At 42.7% G+C, this 22,123-nt stretch overlaps 1 protein-coding gene across 1 annotated transcript in view; it reads right to left on the bottom strand.

The window, feature by feature from the left end:
• Nucleotides 1-22,123, bottom strand: part of LOC130231523 (solute carrier family 12 member 6-like) — a 55,686-nt gene that overhangs the window by 4,012 nt on the left and 29,551 nt on the right. Inside the window, 13 exon segments of the mRNA XM_056460860.1 lie at nt 901-1,034; nt 1,861-2,090; nt 2,953-3,060; nt 5,979-6,110; nt 6,209-6,378; nt 8,741-8,936; nt 9,215-9,383; nt 13,480-13,584; nt 13,673-13,792; nt 14,339-14,437; nt 19,241-19,359; nt 21,456-21,544; nt 21,547-21,629. Coding sequence (XP_056316835.1) covers nt 901-1,034; nt 1,861-2,090; nt 2,953-3,060; nt 5,979-6,110; nt 6,209-6,378; nt 8,741-8,936; nt 9,215-9,383; nt 13,480-13,584; nt 13,673-13,792; nt 14,339-14,437; nt 19,241-19,359; nt 21,456-21,544; nt 21,547-21,629 — 1,754 coding nt within the window.

Raw genomic sequence — 22,123 nt, 5'->3', positions numbered from 1 at the left:
AGCCAGAGGTTATCGCAGAATAAACCATAATAAATCACTTTACAGTAAGTATCTGTGTAATAATCAGCATAATGTACATCTAGCCGGTGGTTAATCGCAGAATAAACCATAATAGTTTGTTTTAGGGCAAGTATTTGTGTAATAATCAGCATAATGTACATGTAGCCAGTGGTTATCGCAGAATAAACCATAATAATTCACTTTACAGTAAGTATCTGTGTAATAATCAGCATAATGTACATCTAGCCGGTGGTTAATCGCAGAATAAACCATAATAATTCACTTTACAGTAAGTATCTGTGTAATAATCAGCATAATGTACATCTAGCCGGAGGTTATCGCAGAATAAACCATAATAATTCACTTTACAGTAAGTATCTGTGTAATAATCAGCATAATGTACATCTAGCCGGTGGTTAATCGCAGAATAAACCATAATAGTTTGTTTTAGGGCAAGTATCTGTGTAATAATCAGCATAATGTACATCTAGCCGGAGGTTATCGCAGAATAAACCATAATAATTCACTTTACAGTAAGTATCTGTGTAATAATCAGCATAATGTACATGTAGCCAGTGGTTATCGCAGAATAAACCATAATAATTCACTTTACAGTAAGTATCTGTGTAATAATCAGCATAATGTACATCTAGCCGGTGGTCATCGCAGAATAAACCATAATAATTCACTTAACGGCAAGTAGCTGTGTAATAATATTCATAAATGGAGTTGCAATGCGCTCTAAATCTGCCGGAACTACTTTAGCAGTGCCTTTATCTGACAATAACCAAACACCTTAGAGTGACCATCAGCCAATCAGACCTGCGGTGTGACATGTTTTAGTGTCTGTAGTGTATTGTCTGCTTCATATTAGAGTCCCTGTGAGAGGGTGAAGGATACAGTTCTCGTCTCCATCTGGGTTTTTGGGTGGTCCGGGCATGTTGAGGAGCACCAGCCGAGCATCATGGGATTTATTGACGATCACTTCATTGAGTTTGACCGCTGTGTGCATCCGCCGCACGTTGGAATGATCTCTGTGAATAACACACACACACACGTGCGCGCACAGAGAGAGAGAGAGAATGTAAATGTGTGACGATCTAAAGTAAAGGAGTAATTGATTACAATAAACTAACATGTGTTTGTGTGTGTGTGTGTGATAGAGTGTGTCTGTGTGTGTTAAAACAAAGCGTGTGTGTGTGTGCATGTTACTGTATGCATGTTTGTGTGTGTGTATGTGTGTCTGTGTGTGTTAAAACAGAAAGCGTGTGTGTGTGTGCATATTACTGTCTGTTTTAACACACACAGACACACATACATACACACACACACACACACAAACAAACATGCATAAAGCGTGTGTGTGCGCATATTACTGTATGCATGTTTGTGTGTGTGTGTGTGTGTTTGTGTGTCTGTGTGTGTTAAAACAGAAAGCGTGTTTGTGCGCATATTACTGTATGCATGTTTGTGTGTGATTTTGTGATAACAGTTAATGTGTGTGTGTCCGAGTAACTTTGTGTGGGTGATTTTGTGTGTGTGTGTGTGCGCGTGTGTGTGTGTGTGTGTGATTTTGTGTATGTGTGCGTTATTAACACTGAGAGTGAGTGTGAACATGTTAACAGCAAGTGTGTGTGTGTCTGTGTGTGTGTGTGAGTAATTGAGAGCGTGTGTGTGTGTGTTTTATAACATGGTTTCTGTGTGCATGATTTACTTGAGAGTGTGTGTGGTCTGCGTGTGTGTTTGTGAGAGAGAGAGTTTGTGTTCGTGTGTTTTAAAAACAGTGAGTGTGTTTGCATGTTTGTGAGAGAAAGAGTGTGTTTATGAGAGTGTGAAAGTGTGTGTGTGTGTGATCCTCACGGTCGTATGTTCAGCATGTCCCTGAATCCCTCGGGTGTGCTGCAGCAGGATACGGTGTGAGTGTGTGTGTTGCTGCGCAGCTGCAGGGCCTTGTCTTTGGTCCAGGTCATGTGCACGCGCCGGTGCTCCGCGCTCTTATCAGCGGCGCTCAGGGCCTCGGTGTCTTCATCATCATCAGAGCCGATGCTGGTCAGGTGGAGCATCGAGTTCCTGTCCTTCACCAGCTGCGCCTGCACACACACACACGCACACACAGTCAAGAGTCGCTTGTTTACTAGTTCATTATTACTGGTAATGCACATTCGACAATACTTTAACCTCTAATATTACCCACAATGCACTGCACGTTGGACATGAATTTGCTTAGAACTACAAATGCATGTAAAACGTGTCAACAAACTACAAAGATGGTGGATGCAGCAGCATCAATCAGAGCTATGCAGATTGGCATTCTAGACCAATGAGATTCCACTAGGGGCGGAGCTTGGGTTAGTTTGAGCTTACTACTATATCTGAGGGACAGAACGATGTCTGAGCAGACTAACACACACACACACACTCTCTGATTCTGTCTAGAGGAGCAGCACATGAGCTGAGTGAACACTTACATCATCAAAACTCCAGCGCACACGCTTTAGACAGAGAAGAACAACACATAAGCCAAAGACACACACACACACACACACAAAATCACATATATATATACACTTACACATGAACACACACTCATGGACACACAAATACACACACCCTTATGAACAAACACACAAAATCCCATACTAACACACACTTGAACACAAACACACACACACACACACACAAATGAATATGAACACACACAATATCTCACACACACATACAGACACACACTCATGGACACTCAAACATAAATCACACACTTGTGAAAACACACACACACACAGCAAACATACACTCATAAACATACACACACTCTGTCATTAACACAAACCTAAAATCCCACACTCATGAGCACACACAAAACCCCACTGGAACACACACACACACACGCACACACACACACACACACACACACACACACACACACATACAGATAGACAAATACACACTCACCTCTTTCTCTCGGTCAGACTTGGAGAGCCGCATCTGCCGCAGCATCTGAGACCTCTGCTCCATCATCAGTGTGCGCTCGTATGTGTACGCGCTGATGTCACTGTCATGCTGCAACACACACACACACACACACCATACTGACTTCAGTGCTTTAACTGTGATTGGAAGTTTTATAAATGTCTGCTCTTTATTCTATCCTCTGTATTTATTTCTTGAAGCCATTTCATTCATTCAGTCAGGCACCCGTGACTGAAATGTGACCTCTGGTGGACAGTAGCAGACTGTGTGTGTTGAGTGCATTTATTCTGCACTAAAGCTAGCCCATGCTAATGTTGCGTTATTAACAAAACTAATAGTGTTGGCAGTGAATTTGTTCAGCACTTAAATGAGTCATTGGTGTGTTGTGTTGTTTCTGCAGTGTGTTATGAGCTGTCAAACAGCATGTTGATATATTTCCTGCAAATAAATCACAACTTGTGGCATGTTGATAAACATTTGCATCGTGTGTTTTAGTGATGATGTCACCAGCGACTACTTGACTCAACTTTAATAAGATGTAAGCAGACTTACAAAAATCGTGTTCAACCCAGAATATTTATATATATATATATATTCGGGGTTGAACACGATTTTTTTACAACAGTTTACAACAGTTCTGTCTGGTTCTTGGCTGATAGCCGTGCAATGTTTTGCCAGTAACAGCACACAGAGGCCTCTTCACCCTTCACCCTTGTGTATTACTCCGCCCACATACAGTCAGCAACAAGCAGAGGACACTCTACAGTTTGACATATTACTGCTGTTGGACAACATACTGTACCTTTAAGGCTTCTTTAGTCGATGATGTAGCTGTTTAGATTGCAACTATGCGGTTTATTTATAAGGACAGTGCTTATTTTAAATATTTATCATTTCTGAGAGACAGCGCGTCGGCGGCCATTAGCCTGCCATACTGAGCTGATCAAAGGCTGTTGATGTTGTCTATTCACAAGATGGCGACAGGACTGCATAATAAGCCCATAGAAGATTAAAACAGTGTAACTACAGCTGATCAAATCATTATTAAACTGGTAAGCATACCTGCCAACACTCCCGTTTTTCCCGGAAGTCTCCCATATTTCAGACCAATCTCCCGCAACCCTCCCATTTTGTTATTTCTCCCAGAAAACTCCTGTAATTTCACCCCCCTCCCTTTTTTGGTACAGTCTGTAAACACCCCGGGTCACCAACTTTGGTACAGTACCCTATTGCAGCGACCGCCTACTGCATCCCACTGCATCCTATCCCAGTTCTCAACAGTGTTATTCAGAGACCTCACCCCCGAACAGTGAGTGTCTCTGATAATTCCCAGATTTTCAGAGACAAATGTGTGTGGTATGCTGGTAAGTGATATTCTAAGTCGATCTCTCTCTTGTGTATGTTGCAGAGCTGTATTTATACCATATAACTGCAGTGTATTGAGTATGAGATGGGACTCTCATATCAGGAATGTGTGTTGTGTTGGCAGAAAGAAAGAAGAAATGCCCGCATGTGTTTAGCGTTTTTCCTTCTCACAAACACAACAGCAGTCTGGCAGTGATTGCGCTGCTTTTTCAGGGTTAATTATTGTGATATCTCGATGGCAACAGAGAAATATAATACTGAAGGGAGATATCTCTGTAGACTGATGACATTTCATGTCAAGTTCAGCCTTATGCTGTGTTTACACCAGACGTGGAAGACGCGTCAAGCGTGAGTGATTTACATGTTAAGTCAATGCAAAGACGAGAATAAACATCCTGTGACTCGATACGCGCGACGCGAATGGCGCGGCACGAATGACACAAAGGGAATGGCGCATTACGCGCGAATTGAGCGTTTTGTGCGTTTGACGCACTATACGCGAGAATCGCACAAATCGCGCGAGTTTGAAAATCTGAACTTCACCAGACTTCGCGCCACATTAACCAATCAGGAGCTTGCTCTTGTGGGGGCAGGATTATGACGTAGCACCTGTTGTCGGTGACCCGGGGGAAAATCCTCCTGCTTACACCGACAACAGCTCATCAAACTGGACTCGGCTCAGTCAGAAGCACCGCTGAAAGCCTCCATCATCCAGGCTGAGTTCATAGAGGAGTTTATAAGCTCACAGAGCTGCTGCACCTCTGAAAGGATCTAGTGGACTCAGACACGGATCCAAATGAATCGATGCTGTTTTTCAGCCTTCATAAAGCACATAAACACAGCTATTTTCTCAATAAAATCCATGTTAGCCATTTAGCAACAAAGCTATAGTCACTGGGCAGACAGAAGCCCTGACCATCTGCGTCTGTTCTGAAGGGAATTTGACACGCGAATGAAGCGAGTAAACTCACAGCATGAATAATCAAGTGAACACAGCCTTATAACCTTGAAATGTGAGCAAAATCAGCTGTTTTATCATCACTTTAGACGCTAGAGAATCATTCAAACACTAGCTCTACAGTGATGTTAGTGAATGAGCAGCGGTTTCTGCTGTTCTGAGGTCAGCTGTAGATGAAAATGAATGGTGGAAGAAAGTAGTTCCTCATACAAAAGGGTTTTTAGACTCTCTGTGTTTGATTTTCTTTGTTATATACAGGATTGTGCCGTCGAACTGTTGTATAAATGCAATATCACATGAGTAGCAGTGTGTTGTGGCTGTATATCAGCACTGGTGGGACGCTAAGCACGCCTCCCCCACCAGTGCTGATATAAAGCCATTTCGCACTGCTACTCATGTGATATTGCTCATATATATATATATTCACTAATGGTCAAGATGGTTGGTAGCGTGTGTTAATAGTTTAATCAGAAGATAACATACCTGTGACCAATCAGAATCAAGTATTCCAGAGAGCTGTGCCATTATCATATATAATGACCCTGCAGGTATTTATGGATGGAGACGTGATGAACCCAAGAGGAAGCTAATCTGAGCATTAGCACGATGATATTAGCTGTGATATGGATTATGAGGATCAGACCAGAGAATCTGTGAGTGTGTGAGAGAGAGAGTGTGTGTTTACCATCTCCACCACCTCCACCGCAGCGTCGATGCGCAGGTGATAGAGGAACGTCGCCAGATCCTTCTTCATCTGGATGGAGTTATCCTCCATCTGAGCCACCGTGAAGATCCGCAGAGCACACTTACGCCACACCTGACACACACACACACACATTAACAGCAAGACACACACACAACACACACACACTCACATTTACAGTAAGATATACACAAACATATTCACACTCAGACCTTGTGCTGGCGCAGCAGGAAGGGCAGCAGCATCAGCATTCCTCCATCATGGACGATCCACCAGATGTCGATGAAGCCCTCAGTGCAGGCCTCGCTGTTACTGGGGAACAAGGAGATGTTCTTCAGCACCAGCAGAGCCAGGTGAGCCGTGGTGGTGACCCGCACCGTGTCTGAACAGCAGAGAGAGAGTGTGTGTTAGACATGAGAACACTGTACACACATAACACTCACAGACTTCTCACACTTCTCTGAGAGATTAAATAGACATTAATTGCCAATATTTAAAGCTGCTGTATGTTTTTGACTCTTCTACAGTATAAAAACACCATCATGTGTGTTCAGATATTCAGAATCATGCTCAGTGAACAGTCTTGTTTATCTGAGACACAATGCTGAAGTCAGATATTCTGCTGTGAACATGTGTGTTACGTGCTGGAACGGCTGTCTTTGTTTTGGTCTCTTTACCCCGCCCACTGCCAGTTTAGCCAATTATATTTCAGTACGCCGGGTTGCCAGATGGTGGAAAACAGCGTATTTCATTCATTCAGTTAGGAAGGCTCTTGAAGCATGCGCCTATGACCGAAATGCGACCTCTGGTGGACAGTAGCAGACTCTGAAATGAGACGCAGATTCAGAGTTCCACAAATAATAAAATATTACGAGCGTAAACATTAGGTGAGCAGGTTACACTGTAACCCCGTGTCCTAACAACATGCTACATGACGAGTGATGAGCTATTTGGCTGTTTGCACCAGACGAAACACCACACAAAATGTAAATACAGCCATTCAGAAGCACAGAATAGTGCACTCACTGCACTCCAGCCAAATGGTGAGGTTTAATATCTAATTAATGCATATTAGAGATGCGCAGATTGTTGCTTTAATAATTTAATTCTGTGTTTTAGGCATGATAGGTCACCATCAGGGCCGGAGCAAACTGAACTGGAGCTCTAGGCAAAAGATGATCATGCCGTCCTCATACCAAAAGCGAAAACGAGAGACGGGGGTGTGATTGCGCGTACAACAGCGAGGACCGGGGCAGTGGAGGGATTTTCTCTCTCTATTCTGCTGCCCTAGGTGGCCGCCTGGGTTGCCTCTATGGACGCACCGGCTCTGTGTGGATATTAATAGCAGATTCAGTGCTCTGATAGTCTCTGATTGTAAATTAACACGTTAATCTTAAACGTTTTTAAATGAACATTTATTTATAAAAACAAAAGTTTGTCTTTAGACAATATTTTCTTCATTTTCTAATAGATACAGAAAGTAAAAATAAGATTTGAGCTTTTACAGACACAGGTACAAGATAACAAAAACACTGAGTTTGCACTGAGTCTCCAGTTTATTTTATTGTCCAGATCTGAGGTGAACTATCTGCTGCTGCTTTCAGTAGTATGGCAATAAATGTCATGTAAAATGGCTGCCATGTTTGTAGTTTATTTACACTTTTCACCCGCGCTTGTAGTTCTAATCGAATTCACGTCCAACACGCAATGTATTGTGGGAAATATCAGTGGTTAGAGTATGGACGCTTCTACACTTTAATTTTTTACTGGGAATAGTAAACCATTCAGGGAACGTTTGGCACACATACTACCATTTGGGACATATTAATTCTATTTTAAAAATATTATTTAGGAATTGGCATGCAGCAAATGTTTTTAGCGATGATGCTTTGACTTGATGTTTTACATGATCCGTCCAGCAGGTGGCGCTGATCAACAGCTGGATTAGTTCAAGTCATTAATAGCAAGTAAAATAGATTAAAACTATCATTTAAAGCTGTCTGAATGTGACTCTTTACACCCATCAGCTGCCGACCGGAAGTTCAGAGCATCCTCCTTAAGGCTGATTTATACTTCTGCGTCAAGCGAACACGTATGCTACGACGTGGCCCAAGCATGGACGCATAGCCCTCACTGTGGGCGTTGGCGTCGCTGAAGCGCACCTCTCAAAAAATGGAACTACACGTCGTAACGGTGTGTAGCACAAGCTCTGTGATTGGTTGGCTTGGTAGCGCTGACGAGTGTGGGCGGGACCGAGAGCTGTGCGAGCCTGATGGAGCGAGTGTTTACAAGTGTGGAGTCCCGTGAAGGAGCTCCAGATGGAGACTGTTGTTTGTGTTTACCTCATGATTAAAGTTGTTGCACGTCCGCCGGTTCCTGCCTCAAAATGAGTGAGTTTGAGCTACTTCTACATTAAGGAAGCATCCAGAAAATACAAAACAGCAGCGAAGAACTCGACACAGAGGAACGTAAATGCCTTACTGCCAACTAGTGTTTCAGAAGTGTTACTGCAGAGAAACAGAAACAGCGCGCAGAAGTATAAATGCACGGCAACTCGACGCAGATGTATAAACCAGGCTTTACGCACACACACAAATCATAATGGGTCATTTTGTGGTCTATGAAGAGGGTCTATAGTATTTCTGAATGACATTTGTCACAGTAGGAGTGTGTTTGTGTGTGTGTGTGTGTGTGTTTAACAATGTGAACTGAATCAAACTGTGACACGTTTCTTCATCACTCACTGATGAAGGTCTTCCAGCTCTGCGGGTCTTCGCTCTGCCTCCAGGCGTGTGGCCATCCCATCACCACTGTGTTGTGCTTCATGCCGCCCAAACCGCTGGACTGGATCATGTGACTGATGCCCTCGCGGGGCTTCTGGGCCACGATACACTGAACAAAGCCCTTCACACGCTCCTTCTCCATCAGGTGCTTCAGAGTCTGAAAACACACAGGCATGGAGATGACCCAGAAAACAACTACACAAACACTCTACTGTCCTCAGACTACATGTGAATCAATATCTGTATCTATTCCTCAGTGAAACAGACAATCATAATGAATGATTCAGCATTCTTCAAAGTATCTCAGTATGGTTTGGATCAAGTAAATGATGACAGAACGTCTCGGGGAGCTGTTCCCTTAATGAACGCCTGTAAGGAAAGTGCTCTTCAGTAGGTATATATTAAGTGAATGGATTCCTCCATGGTAAAGCGCACCTGCTCCGCCGCGAGCGCCTCCCCGTAGGTGTGCAGGAAGTTCCCCGGGATGACGGTCCCCACGATGGTCAAACCCTTCCCTGCTTTCAGCTGAGAGGCGAAGGTCAGCAGACGAGGAGACTTAACATGAGCGTCTTCATCCAGCTTCACCAGCACCAGCAGCTGCGGCCTACACACACACACACACATGTACATACACACACACACACACACACATGTACATACACACACTTTTCAGAGGGGATTATGAGTATGAGTGATTGTGAAAACGTGTATTTGTGTGTGTAAACATCTACATGTGTGAGTTGGTATATGAGGGCATGTGACTGTGTATGAGCGTGTGTTTATGAGTGAATGACTGTGTGTATACATGTATACATGCGAGCGGGTATATGTGGGCATGTGTATGTGTGTGTGTGTACAGGTATGTGCCAAAAAATGTGAATATCGGTGGACAGTCCATTTCAAGAGTTCACACTTAGATATTGCTTGATGCTATTAGCAGGTTTGCCATGCTGTCCCAGGAGAGAACCCTGAGCTCAGAGCTAGGGCTCCCGCCTGGTCAAGAGCATGTAAGGGGAGTACGAGATCAGGTGGTTGTCGAGAGCTCCCCGTGGTAAAGGAGGAAAGGGGGAGAAGGGGTGGATGGGGGGTTTCTTCGGAAAACGAAGATAAGGGAGTGATTTTTGCTAGGCTACTTATAGTGAGTATGGATTATCTGATTGGCTAACTAATGATTGTAGATGAGAGACCAGCTGCAGTTGATCATATCACGTGCTCCTCTCGAAATTAGTTTGTGAAACTTCTCTTATTCCACTAACTTGTTTCCAAAAGTGAAACTAGCGAGTTATATTAGTTCACTCCACACACAGTGAAATATTTCAGTTTGAATGATTATGGATTAAAGATGAACAAACCCAAATCCAGCATTTCATGTGACCTATAAAAACAGGATCTTAAACACATCTGAAAGCGTGTTAATGTACTGTGTTACATGCCAGCACTTATTTGGGTTATTTTGGTGTTGTTTTTTGTGTCTCATCATGTGTTTCTGTCTGTCACCCAGTCCACTTCTGTGTTTGCTCCGCCTGCTCCCGTCTCTGATTGGCTGTTCACTTGTTCTTGCTGCAACCAATCCCATCTCTCCTGCAACCTGATTGGTTACCATTCAACAACTCTGCCCAAGTCCCAGCTAATCCCTGCATGCCACCTGGTCTTTAAAAGGTCTCCAGTCTGTGGGTAGTGGTGGGCAAAGCGAGGCTTCGTGAAACACTGAAACAGTCAGAGCAAATGTGTCGAAGCTTCGAAACGTTTCGAAACCCGCCTTTACGGTGACGCCAAGTGGTCAATTTTTATGTATTGCACTGAAACAGCTTCAGCAAAGAACAGTTGAGCAAATTGAGGTATTAACCCCCCCTTTGTAGATTTGAATCTTGAAGTGACATAGTGGAGTGGTTAGGGTTACTGACTACTGTACGAGGATAGTGGGTTCGAATCCAGGCTGGTACAGCTATTTTAAAATGCTTTAATATCAGTTTGAAATGCTTTATTCCTGTATTGTTCTGTTTAAACATTGGTCTGACAGCTAAATAAACACTTTGTGATTAAATATGTCTTGTTTTTGTCTCATGTTTCCCTGTGAGTTTAGAAAGGTAGGTAAGTACTTCACGTTACATGCATATCAGCAGGTAGAGTAACATTTGTCTAGATACACCTGGTAGGAGGGTGTGTGCCAACCAGTGTATTCTTGGTTTAAAGTGTTAGTCAGTGTAGATTAGATAGGACGTCATTGACTCTGATTTCTTTTTCATATCTTTTGTTTATTAGATTAGGTTTAGAGGGGATTTGTTGTGAATATTAGTAAGACTTTTGTTTGGTTTTATTTAGCACCACCCATATAGCCAGTCTTTCTAACATCCACAATTCCAGGTTTAAAATCTGGGTCATGCGCCGCCCAATTCAAGATTTCAATTTGTTTCTCCAAATGAAGTTCCTTTATATGAAAGGTAAACCCTGCCGATTTTAAATAAATCAAATAAACATTGGAAATTAAAATGAAAAGCAGATTAACTATTTCACTTTAAAACCGTTCGCAAAACTGAAAGTGATAATAAACAAAATATATGACAAAATAAACAAACATAAATACTGTTTGACCCAAAACAGCCATTAATGCAATGTGCAAACCCACCTTAGAGGACTGGCCAATCATTTGCAGATGTGTGGAACCACAATAAATGATTCAAAGTCTGGCAAATCTGCATTACTGCTCGAGTAAACAGACTTTTCTTTCCTTTTCTACTCACGGTCAAGCTCTAAAATGAGTCTTTGAAGAAGAGAACCATAAAATATTCATAAAACTGAAAATGAAATTAAATTCTTTAATGACAACACATGGCTGTTGCCGATTTAACATTTGATTTTCACTGCATTTCCGCATCAATATTAAAATGGAAAGCCAAACTGAAGAATAAAATGCAAACACAGTATTTACAAAGCGTCTTATTAATGTTCACGCTATAATAGAGACACAAGTCAAATTAAAGTGTAAGTTTAAGCTTTCCTTTCATTGACACTTTTTAATTTCAGCTTTCATTTTCATCTTCAACCTGTATGCAGAGCCTATGCTAATCAGTGGGAGGGGCTTATTTAAGTGACGTCGAGTGCTTTCACAGAGCCCGAGGGCAGAATGAGGTTTTAATGTATGGCACAGCGCGAGTTACTAATAAATATAACAGAAGTAAAATAGCAAAAACTGTTAGTCAGCAAGAGGAACAGAGGACACAGGATAACCCACCGTCAAACATCCGTCCCGCAGCAGGAGTCACGGGCTTCTTCGATGTGCAGAGAAACTGCAGCATTAGTACAGTAGGCCCTGTGATGAAGTCGTATCCTGACGTTAACAACTTGTTAGTACTAAAATCTGTGAAAGACAGCTAAATTAGCTTGATAAATGTTGGCTTTAGGTTTGATATTCGACCAGACATTCACCACACAGCTTTAGGGATCATCTGCGAATTACAACATTACATTAATTATTAATCAGTTTGGCTTTTCATTTTAAAGGGCACATAGGTTACCCCTTTTTTCATATTTAATACAAGTCTTGTGTGTCCCCAGAATGTGTCTGTAAAGTTTCAGCTCAAAACACCCATCAGATTATTTATTACAGCTGTTTGAAGTGTCTATATTATCGCTGGAAAAAAGATTTTGCTGTTTTTCTGTACTGGCCCTTTAAGGCTAGTCCTCCCCTCCCACCGTTCCCACGTGCCTGTCAGCAATCGCCGCCCTCGGCTGCCTCAGGAAGCAGATCTCACGTAACGTGTGTGAGAAATACTACAGTGAGAGCTTTAACAATCAGTATTTGATGCAGTTTTTGTGGATTTGCAACCATGAGTCACACACAATGTCATTACAAAGTTCACGCACACACACAGCGAGGACACACACACATAGCACACACACATATACACACACACACACACACACACACACACAGAGAGAGAGACAGCGCAGCTTATACACGTGACTACTGGACATGTTAATGCGCGCAGCTGTCAATCAATATTGGTGGGCGGGGGGACCGCACTCCTACATAACGTTGCGGTCGATCTGAAAACCGCTCCAATTGGTCCACCGTTTTTATGTTGTTAAATTAAAAAATAAACACTGGGTGTGTTTATATCAGCCCAATATGACTGTATATACACTATACTTACACACATTTCTGTCCAAACAGCTTGTAAAGTAGATTTTTCACCATAGGTGCCCTTTAATATAGGCAGTATTGATGCGGAAATGCAGAGAAAATCAAATGTTAAATGGGCAGATTCATTTTAATTATCGATTTGACGATGTGTTGTCACAGTGAAAAGGAAAAATAATAAATAATTTCATTTAGTTTTTAATTTCGGCAGATAATTTGGGAACTTTTATAGTTAATCTGGTTTTCATTTTAATTTCCAATGTTTATTTGGTTTATTTAAAATCGGCAGGATTTACCTTCCATACCTTTACCACTGTAAACCAGGTTTTCAAAGTAAACGCTGTTAGTGGGTTTAGATACTGGATCTTAATCTGGAGATGAGTTTACCTATTAATGCTTGAATGGTATTGCCTGAATTTTGCTCTCCACTTCCTTCCTTCTTGTCTCTACTTAAAGATCGCACCAGCACACCAATGGTCTTAATTGTGTGGCATAATAATATTAAATGGACTTTCTTGTATATATATGTGTGTGTGTGTGTGTGTGTGTGTGTGTGTACCTCCAGTTCTTGGTGTGTGGTGGTCCCTCCTCCAGCCGGAGCAGAGCGAAGCGAGCCGCACTGAGAGACAGACCTCTGATCCCGTCACCCCACTCCTTCTCAGCTCTGAACACACACACATACACACACACATAAGCAAACACACACTGTCCTACACACACACACACATACACAGTTGTCATTGGTGACATACCCGTGATACTCGATGTACTTGTAGATCATCCCGGCGATCACCATGGCGACGATGGCGTAGTACCATGACGATATGAACATGAGAGCCAGACAGATCGTCATGCCGAGAAACGACAGCGTCCTGCAGAACACACACACACACATTACAGCCGCATTACAGTGTGTGTGTGTGTATTAGTGGGTGTACGCGAGTGTGTTAGTGCGTGCAAGTGTATGTAATTGAGTGTGTGTGTGCACGTGTTTATGTGTCTGTATGTGTGAGTGTATGATGAAGTGCGTGTGTGCGAGTAAGGGTGTGTATCCAATTGTGTTTGTGTGTGTATATTAGTGTAAGTGCGTCTAAGTGTGTGTGTTAGTTTGTGCACATGGGTGTGTTAGTGTGTATGTGTAAGTGCATGTATGTGTGCAAGTGAATGTGTGTAAGTGTACAGTGAAGTGTGTGTTAGTGTATGTGTTACTCTGTGTGTGTGTGTGTGTGTGTGTGTGTGTGTGTGTGTGTGTGTGAGAGTGTTACAGTTTGTGTGCGTATGATGAAGTGCATGCATGTGAGTGTATGTGTATCCAATTGTGCGTGTGTGTTAGTGTGACTGCGTACAAGTGCATGTGTGTTTGTGCGTGTGTATGCAAGTGTATGATGGAGTGTGTGTGTGTGTGTTCAGTGATGTACCAGTGGTAATAAGAGAATCGGGGTCTCCAGTTTGGTGTTCTGAGCAGCGTCTGCAGAGCACAGGCCAGATTCACAAACAGGTAACACATCAGGAAAAACCTGCGCTCAAACACACACACACACACACGCACACACACACACTCCATATTACACAGGCAATTTCAATCATCAGTCAACTAATTACTCACATCTAATCCACTACAATCAAATCAAAAACTACAACAGTGTATGAATGATGATACCAGTGAAAGGATAGCTGACTTATTTATTTATTTATTTATTTCAAATATATATTACTCAGTGTTGGGCAAGCGACTTGTAAAATGTAGTGAGCTAAGCTGTTAGCTACACTACTTAAAATGTAGCTTAACTACACTAAAAGCTACACCCTGGGAAATGTAGCAAGCTAAGCTAAAAGCTACACCCTGGGAAATGTAGCAAGCTAAGCTAAAAGCTACACCCTGGGAAATGTAGCAAGCTAAGCTAAAAGCTACACCCTGGGAAATGTAGCAAGCTAAGCTAAAAGCTACACCCTGGGAAATGTAGCAAGCTAAGCTAAAAGCTACACCCTGGGAAATGTAGCAAGCTAAGCTAAAAGCTACACCCTGGGAAATGTAGCAAGCTAAGCTAAAAGCTACACCCTGGGAAATGTAGCAAGCTAAGCTAAAAGCTACACCCTGGGAAATGTAGCAAGCTAAGCTAAAAGCTACACCATGGGAAATGTAGCAAGCTAAGCTAAACGCTACACCCTGGAAAATGTAGCAAGCTAAGCTAAAAGCTACACCATGGGAAATGTAGCAAGCTAAGCTAAAAGCTACACCCTGGGAAATGTAGCAAGCTAAGCTAAAAGATACACCCTGGGAAATGTAGCAAGCTAAGCTAAAGCTACACCCTGGGAAATGTAGCAAGCTAAGCTAAAAGCTACACCATGGGAAATGTAGCAAGCTAAGCTAAAAGCTACACCCTGGGAAATGTAGCAAGCTAAGCTAAAAGCTACACCCTGGGAAATGTAGCAAGCTAAGCTAAAAGCTACACCATGGGAAATGTAGTAAGCTAAAAGCTACACCCTGGGAAATGTAGCAAGCTAAGCTAAAAGCTACACCCTGGGAAATGTAGCAAGCTAAGCTAAAAGCTACACCCTGGGAAATGTAGCAAGCTAAGCTAAAAGCTACACCATGGGAAATGTAGCAAGCTAAGCTAAAAGCTACACCCTGGGAAATGTAGCAAGCTAAGCTAAAAGCTACACCATGGGAAATGTAGCAAGCTAAGCTAAAGGCTACACCATGGGAAATGTAGCAAGCTAAGCTAAAAGCTACACCATGGGAAATGTAGCAAGCTAAGCTAAAAGCTACACCATGGGAAATGTAGCAAGCTAAGCTAAAAGCTACACCCTGGGAAATGTAGCAAGCTAAGCTAAAAGCTACACCCTGGGAAATGTAGCAAGCTAAGCTAAAAGCTACACCATGGGAAATGTAGTAAGCTAAAAGCTACACCCTGGGAAATGTAGCAAGCTAAGCTAAAAGCTACACCCTGGGAAATGTAGCAAGCTAAGCTAAAAGCTACACCCTGGGAAATGTAGCAAGCTAAGCTAAAAGCTACACCATGGGAAATGTAGCAAGCTAAGCTAAAAGCTACACCCTGGGAAATGTAGCAAGCTAAGCTAAAAGCTACACCATGGGAAATGTAGCAAGCTAAGCTAAAAGCTACACCATGGGAAATGTAGCAAGCTAAGCTAAAAGCTACACCCTGGGAAATGTAGCAAGCTAAGCTAAAAGCTACACCATGGGAAATGTAGCAAGCTAAGCTAAAAGCTACACCCTGGGAAATGTAGCAAGCTAAGCTAAAAGCTACACCCTGGGAAATGTAGCAAGCTAAGCTAAAAGCTACACCATGGGAAATGTAGCAAGCTAAGCTAAAAGCTACACCATGGGAAATGTAGCAAGCTAAGCTAAAAGCTACACCCTGGGAAATGTAGCAAGCTAAGCTAAAAGATACACCCTGGGAAATGTAGCAAGCTAAGCTAAAAGCTACACCATGGGAAATGTAGCAAGCTAAGCTAAAAGCTACACCCTGGGAAATGTAGCAAGCTAAGCTAAAAGCTACACCATGGGAAATGTAGCAAGCTAAGCTAAAAGCTACACCATGGGAAATGTAGCAAGCTAAGCTAAAAGCTACACCCTGGGAAATGTAGCAAGCTAAGCTAAAAGCTACACCATGGGAAATGTAGCAAGCTAAGCTAAAAGCTACACCCTGGGAAATGTAGCAAGCTAAGCTAAAAGCTACACCCTGGGAAATGTAGCAAGCTAAGCTAAAAGCTACACCATGGGAAATGTAGTAAGCTAAAAGCTACACCCTGGGAAATGTAGCAAGCTAAGCTAAAAGCTACACCCAGGGAAATGTAGCAAGCTAAGCTAAAAGCTGCACCCTGGGAAATGTAGCAAGCTAAGCTAAAAGCTGCACCCTGGGAAATGTAGCAAGCTAAGCTAAAAGCTACACCCTGGGAAATGTAGCAAGCTAAGCTAAAAGCTACACCCTGGGAAATGTAGCAAGCTAAGCTAAAAGCTACACCTTGGGAAATGTAGCAAGCTAAGCTAAAAGCTACACCATGGGAAATGTAGCAAGCTAAGCTAAAAGCTACACGCTGGGAAATGTAGCAAGCTAAGCTAAAAGCTACACCCTGGGAAATGTAGCAAGCTAAGCTAAAAGCTACACCATGGGAAATGTAGCAAGCTAAGCTAAAAGCTGCACCCTGGGAAATGTAGCAAGCTAAGCTAAAAGCTACACCCTGGGAAATGTAGCAAGCTAAGCTAAAAGCTACACCCTGGGAAATGTAGCAAGCTAAGCTAAAAGCTGCACCCTGGGAAATGTAGCAAGCTAAGCTAAAAGCTACACCATGGGAAATGTAGTAAGCTAAAAGCTACACCCTGGGAAATGTAGCAAGCTAAGCTAAAAGCTACACCCTGGGAAATGTAGCAAGCTAAGCTAAAAGCTACACCCTGGGAAATGTAGCAAGCTAAGCTAAAAGCTACACCATGGGAAATGTAGCAAGCTAAGCTAAAAGCTACACCCTGGGAAATGTAGCAAGCTAAGCTAAAAGATACACCCTGGGAAATGTAGCAAGCTAAGCTAAAAGCTACACCCTGGGAAATGTAGCAAGCTAAGCTAAAGCTACACCATGGGAAATGTAGCAAGCTAAGCTAAAAGCTACACCCTGGGAAATGTAGCAAGCTAAGCTAAAAGCTACACCCTGGGAAATGTAGCAAGCTAAGCTAAATGCTACACCATGGGAAATGTAGCAAGCTAAGCTAAAAGCTACACCATGGGAAATGTAGTAAGCTAAAAGCTACACCCTGGGAAATGTAGCAAGCTAAGCTAAAAGCTACACCCTGGGAAATGTAGCAAGCTAAGCTAAAAGCTACACCCTGGGAAATGTAGCAAGCTAAGCTAAAAGCTACACCATGGGAAATGTAGCAAGCTAAGCTAAAAGCTACACCATGGGAAATGTAGCAAGCTAAGCTAAAAGCTACACCCTGGGAAATGTAGCAAGCTAAGCTAAAAGCTACACCCTGGGAAATGTAGCAAGCTAAGCTAAAAGCTACACCATGGGAAATGTAGCAAGCTAAGCTAAACGCTACACCCTGGAAAATGTAGCAAGCTAAGCTAAAAGCTACACCATGGGAAATGTAGCAAGCTAAGCTAAAAGCTACACCCTGGGAAATGTAGCAAGCTAAGCTAAAAGATACACCCTGGGAAATGTAGCAAGCTAAGCTAAAAGCTACACCCTGGGAAATGTAGCAAGCTAAGCTAAAAGCTACACCATGGGAAATGTAGCAAGCTAAGCTAAAAGCTACACCCTGGGAAATGTAGCAAGCTAAGCTAAAAGCTACACCCTGGGAAATGTAGCAAGCTAAGCTAAAAGCGACACCATGGGAAATGTAGCAAGCTAAGCTAAAAGCTACACCCTGGGAAATGTAGCAAGCTAAGCTAAAAGGTACACCCAGGGAAATGTAGCAAGCTAAGCTAAAAGCTACACCCTGGGAAATGTAGCAAGCTAAGCTAAAAGCTACACCCTGGGAAATGTAGCAAGCTAAGCTAAAAGCTACACCCTGGGAAATGTAGCAAGCTAAGCTAAAAGCTACACCCTGGGAAATGTAGCAAGCTAAGCTAAAAGCTACACCCTGGGAAATGTAGCAAGCTAAGCTAAAAGCTACACCCTGGGAAATGTAGCAAGCTAAGCTAAAAGCTACACCCTGGGAAATGTAGCAAGCTAAGCTAAAAGCTACACCCTGGGAAATGTAGCAAGCTAAGCTAAAAGCTACACCCTGGGAAATGTAGCAAGCTAAGCTAAAAGCTACTTTGCTATTTTTTTAATTGTATTTTTCTAAATGAGTTGTATACACTGTAATGAGCAGAACATAAACAGTATACAGTATTAAAGGAGGGGGGGGTAGAAAAATAAATAAATAAATAAATAGAAATTAAAAACAGCAGTGTGGTCTAATTCAAAACAATATTGACAATATCGCGGTGTGTACAATTAAGGATACATAGTAGACTTATAATCAATGCCATGTCAGGTCAAAGGACAGCAGGGTTTCTACAGGTTTCACAGACTCTTAAGACATTTTAAGACCATTATGACTGACATTTTAGACTCATAAAGCCTGAGGAATTTTTCAAAAGGCCCAGATGGAAAGGATTTTTGTCTGCCCTATCAATAAATGTTTTATTATAATTTAATACATGTAACAATACTATATATAATAATATAATATAACATACACACTCAACATTGAGTATATCCTGCAATGTGACTATTGTGAACGATCACACTGCGACATCTATGCTGAAACCCTATATAGTGCAGCCCTAGTTTAGTGTATGTGTGTGTTTGGGTCTCACATGGAGAGGATCGGAGCGACCAGGTCCAGGGATGCGATGAGGATGCCCAGCTCAGCCAGAAGTGCAGTGAGCAGCAGAGCCCATGTGGGTTCACCATTGGCTTTACCGTGACCAAACACCTGCAGAGACACACACCACTGTGAGCAGATCAACACCAACAGCACCACACGGCTGAACACAACCCCTGCCGCTTCCTTACAAAACACACTGCACTTTGGGTGCTTACTATGGCATTTGATTGGTTGCTATGTGGTTGCTAGGGTAGCCTAGATAGTTAGAGATTTTGTTAAATATTTTAGAGAGGTTCCCTTGTGGTTGCTAGGGTACCCTGGGTGGTTGCTGTGGTATTTTGAGAAGTTGCTAGGGTATTCTAGGTGGATTCTATGGATTTCTAATGGGTTGATAGATGGTTGCTAGGCTTTTTGATTGGTTGCGATGTGGTTGCTAGGGTAGTCTAGGAAGTTAAAGATTTTGCTAGAGATTTTTGATGGGTTCCCAGGTGGATGCTAGGGTAATTAGAGTGGTTGCTATGGCATTCTAAGTGGTTGCTATAGTATTATAGATTAATTCTATGGATTTCTATTAGGTTGATAGATGGTTGCTAGGGTATTTGGGTGGTTACTACGGGGTTCCTATGGTATTCTGAGTGGTTGCTATGTGGTTGCTAGGGTAGTCCTGGAAGTTAGAGATTTTGCTGAGGGATTTCCAGGTTGTTGCTAGGGTACTTTGAGTGCTTGCTGTGGTATTCTGAGTGGTTGCTAGAGTATGCAAGGTGGTTGCTAAGAATTTCTGAAGAGTTGCTAGGGTATTTTGGGTGGTTACGAGGTGGTTCCTATAGTACTCTGAGTGGTTGCTAGAATAGTCCAGGAAGTTAAAGATTTTTTTGAGTGGTTGCCAGGTGGTTGCTAGGGTACTTCGACTGGTTGATATAATATTTTGAGTGTGCTAAGGTAGTGAATGTGGTTTCTAGGGATTTCTGATTGGTTTCTAAATGGTGGCAAGGGTACTTTCGGTGGTTACCATGGTATTTGATTGGTTGCTAGGGTAGTCTAGTTAAGAGATTTTGCTTGAGATTGGATGGGCTGATGGGTTCCCAGGTGGTTGCTAGAGTAAGTTGGGTGGTTGCTAGGGCATTCTAAGTGGTTGATAGGGTATTCTAGATGAATTCTATGGTTTTCTGATGGGTTGATAGATGGTTGCTAGGGTATGTGGATGGTTACTAGGTGGTTGCTATGGTATTCTGAGTGGTTGCTAAGGTAGTCCAGACAGTTAGAGATTTTGCTGAGGAATTTCTGATGGGTTTCTAGGGTATTTGGGGTGGCTACTAGGTGGTTCCTATGGTATTCTGAGTGGTTGGTAGAATAGTCCAGGAAGTTTTTTGAGGGATTGCCAGGTGGTACTTTGGGTAGTTGTTATGATATTTTTGAGTGTTCCTAAGGTCAAGTCGGTTTCTGATGGGTTTCTAAATGGTGGCAAGTGTACTTTGGGTAGTTACAATGGTATTTGATGGGTTCCCAGCTGGTTGCTAGGGTAATTTGGGTGGTTGCTAGGGCATTCTAAGTGGTTGCTAGGATATTCTAGGTGAATTTCTATGGTTTCCTGATGGGTTGATAGATGGTTGCTAGGGTATGTATGTAGTTAATAGGTGGTTGCTATGGTATTTTGAGTGGTTGCTATGTGGTCGCTAGGGTAGTCTAGGAAGTTAGAGGTTTTGCTAGAGATTTCTGATGGGTTTCCAGGTTGTTGCTAGGGTATTTTGGGTGGTTGCTGTGGTATTCTGAGTGGTTGCTAAAGTATGCTAAGTGGTTACTAGGAATTTCTGATGGGTTGCTAGATGGTTGCTAGAGTATTTTGGGTGGTTACTAGGTGGTTCCTATGGTATTCTGAGTGGTTGCTAGGGTAGCCCAGGTAGTTACTAGAGATTTTGGAGGGGTTGCCAGGTGTGGTACTTTGGGTTGGTGTAATGTGTTTCCTATGATATTCTGAGTGGTTGCTAAGGTAATCTAGATGGTTGCTAGGAATTTCCGAGGGGTTGCCAGATGGTTGCTGGGGTACACTGGGTGGTTGCTGTAGTACTCTGAGTGGTTAAATGACCCTAGTTTGATGAATTAGGGGTTAAACTGTCACAATATAACCTAAACCATCATAAACTACAGTATCATATTAAGATAAACGTGTTGCTGCAGTGCATGCTGGGTAGCGGTGGGTGTCTGACCCTCAGGAAGGGGATGATGTTGTCTTTAGCGATGGCCTGCAGCAGGCGAGGAGCTCCGGTCAGTGATTGGAGGCCGGCGCCGCACGTTGAAAGAAAGAGCCAATCACAATGACCCACTGCGACGGCCATGACAGAGTCCCCACCACCAGATACCCCTTCACTGAGTCCCCAAACCTGAACACCCACACACACACACAACAGAGAGGGAGATCAGGAACACGCACGCATGCACGCACGCACACACGCACGCACACACACACACACATAAATAAACACGTATACACATTTACACATACACACCCACACATACATATTTACACACACAAATACACACATATATACACACACATTTACACCCACACACACACATATGTACACACACACACCAACACACACATATACACGCACCCACATAAATACACACATACACACCCACCGACACAAACATTTACAAACACAAACACACACACATATATATACATACACATGTACACACACACACACACACACACACACACACATATTTACACACACATAAATATAAACACACACACACACACATAAACACATACAAACACATGTACACACATACTCATATGCACATATGTTCACTCACACACGCACGCACGCACACACACACACGCTCACACACACACACACACACACGT

The sequence above is a fragment of the Danio aesculapii genome, chromosome 7 (genome assembly GCF_903798145.1).
Source record: "Danio aesculapii chromosome 7, fDanAes4.1, whole genome shotgun sequence".
In the NCBI taxonomy this organism is placed as follows: domain Eukaryota; kingdom Metazoa; phylum Chordata; class Actinopteri; order Cypriniformes; family Danionidae; genus Danio; species Danio aesculapii.
Note: the sequence above shows the minus strand (reverse complement) of the source record. Positions and strands in the feature narration are given on the sequence as shown.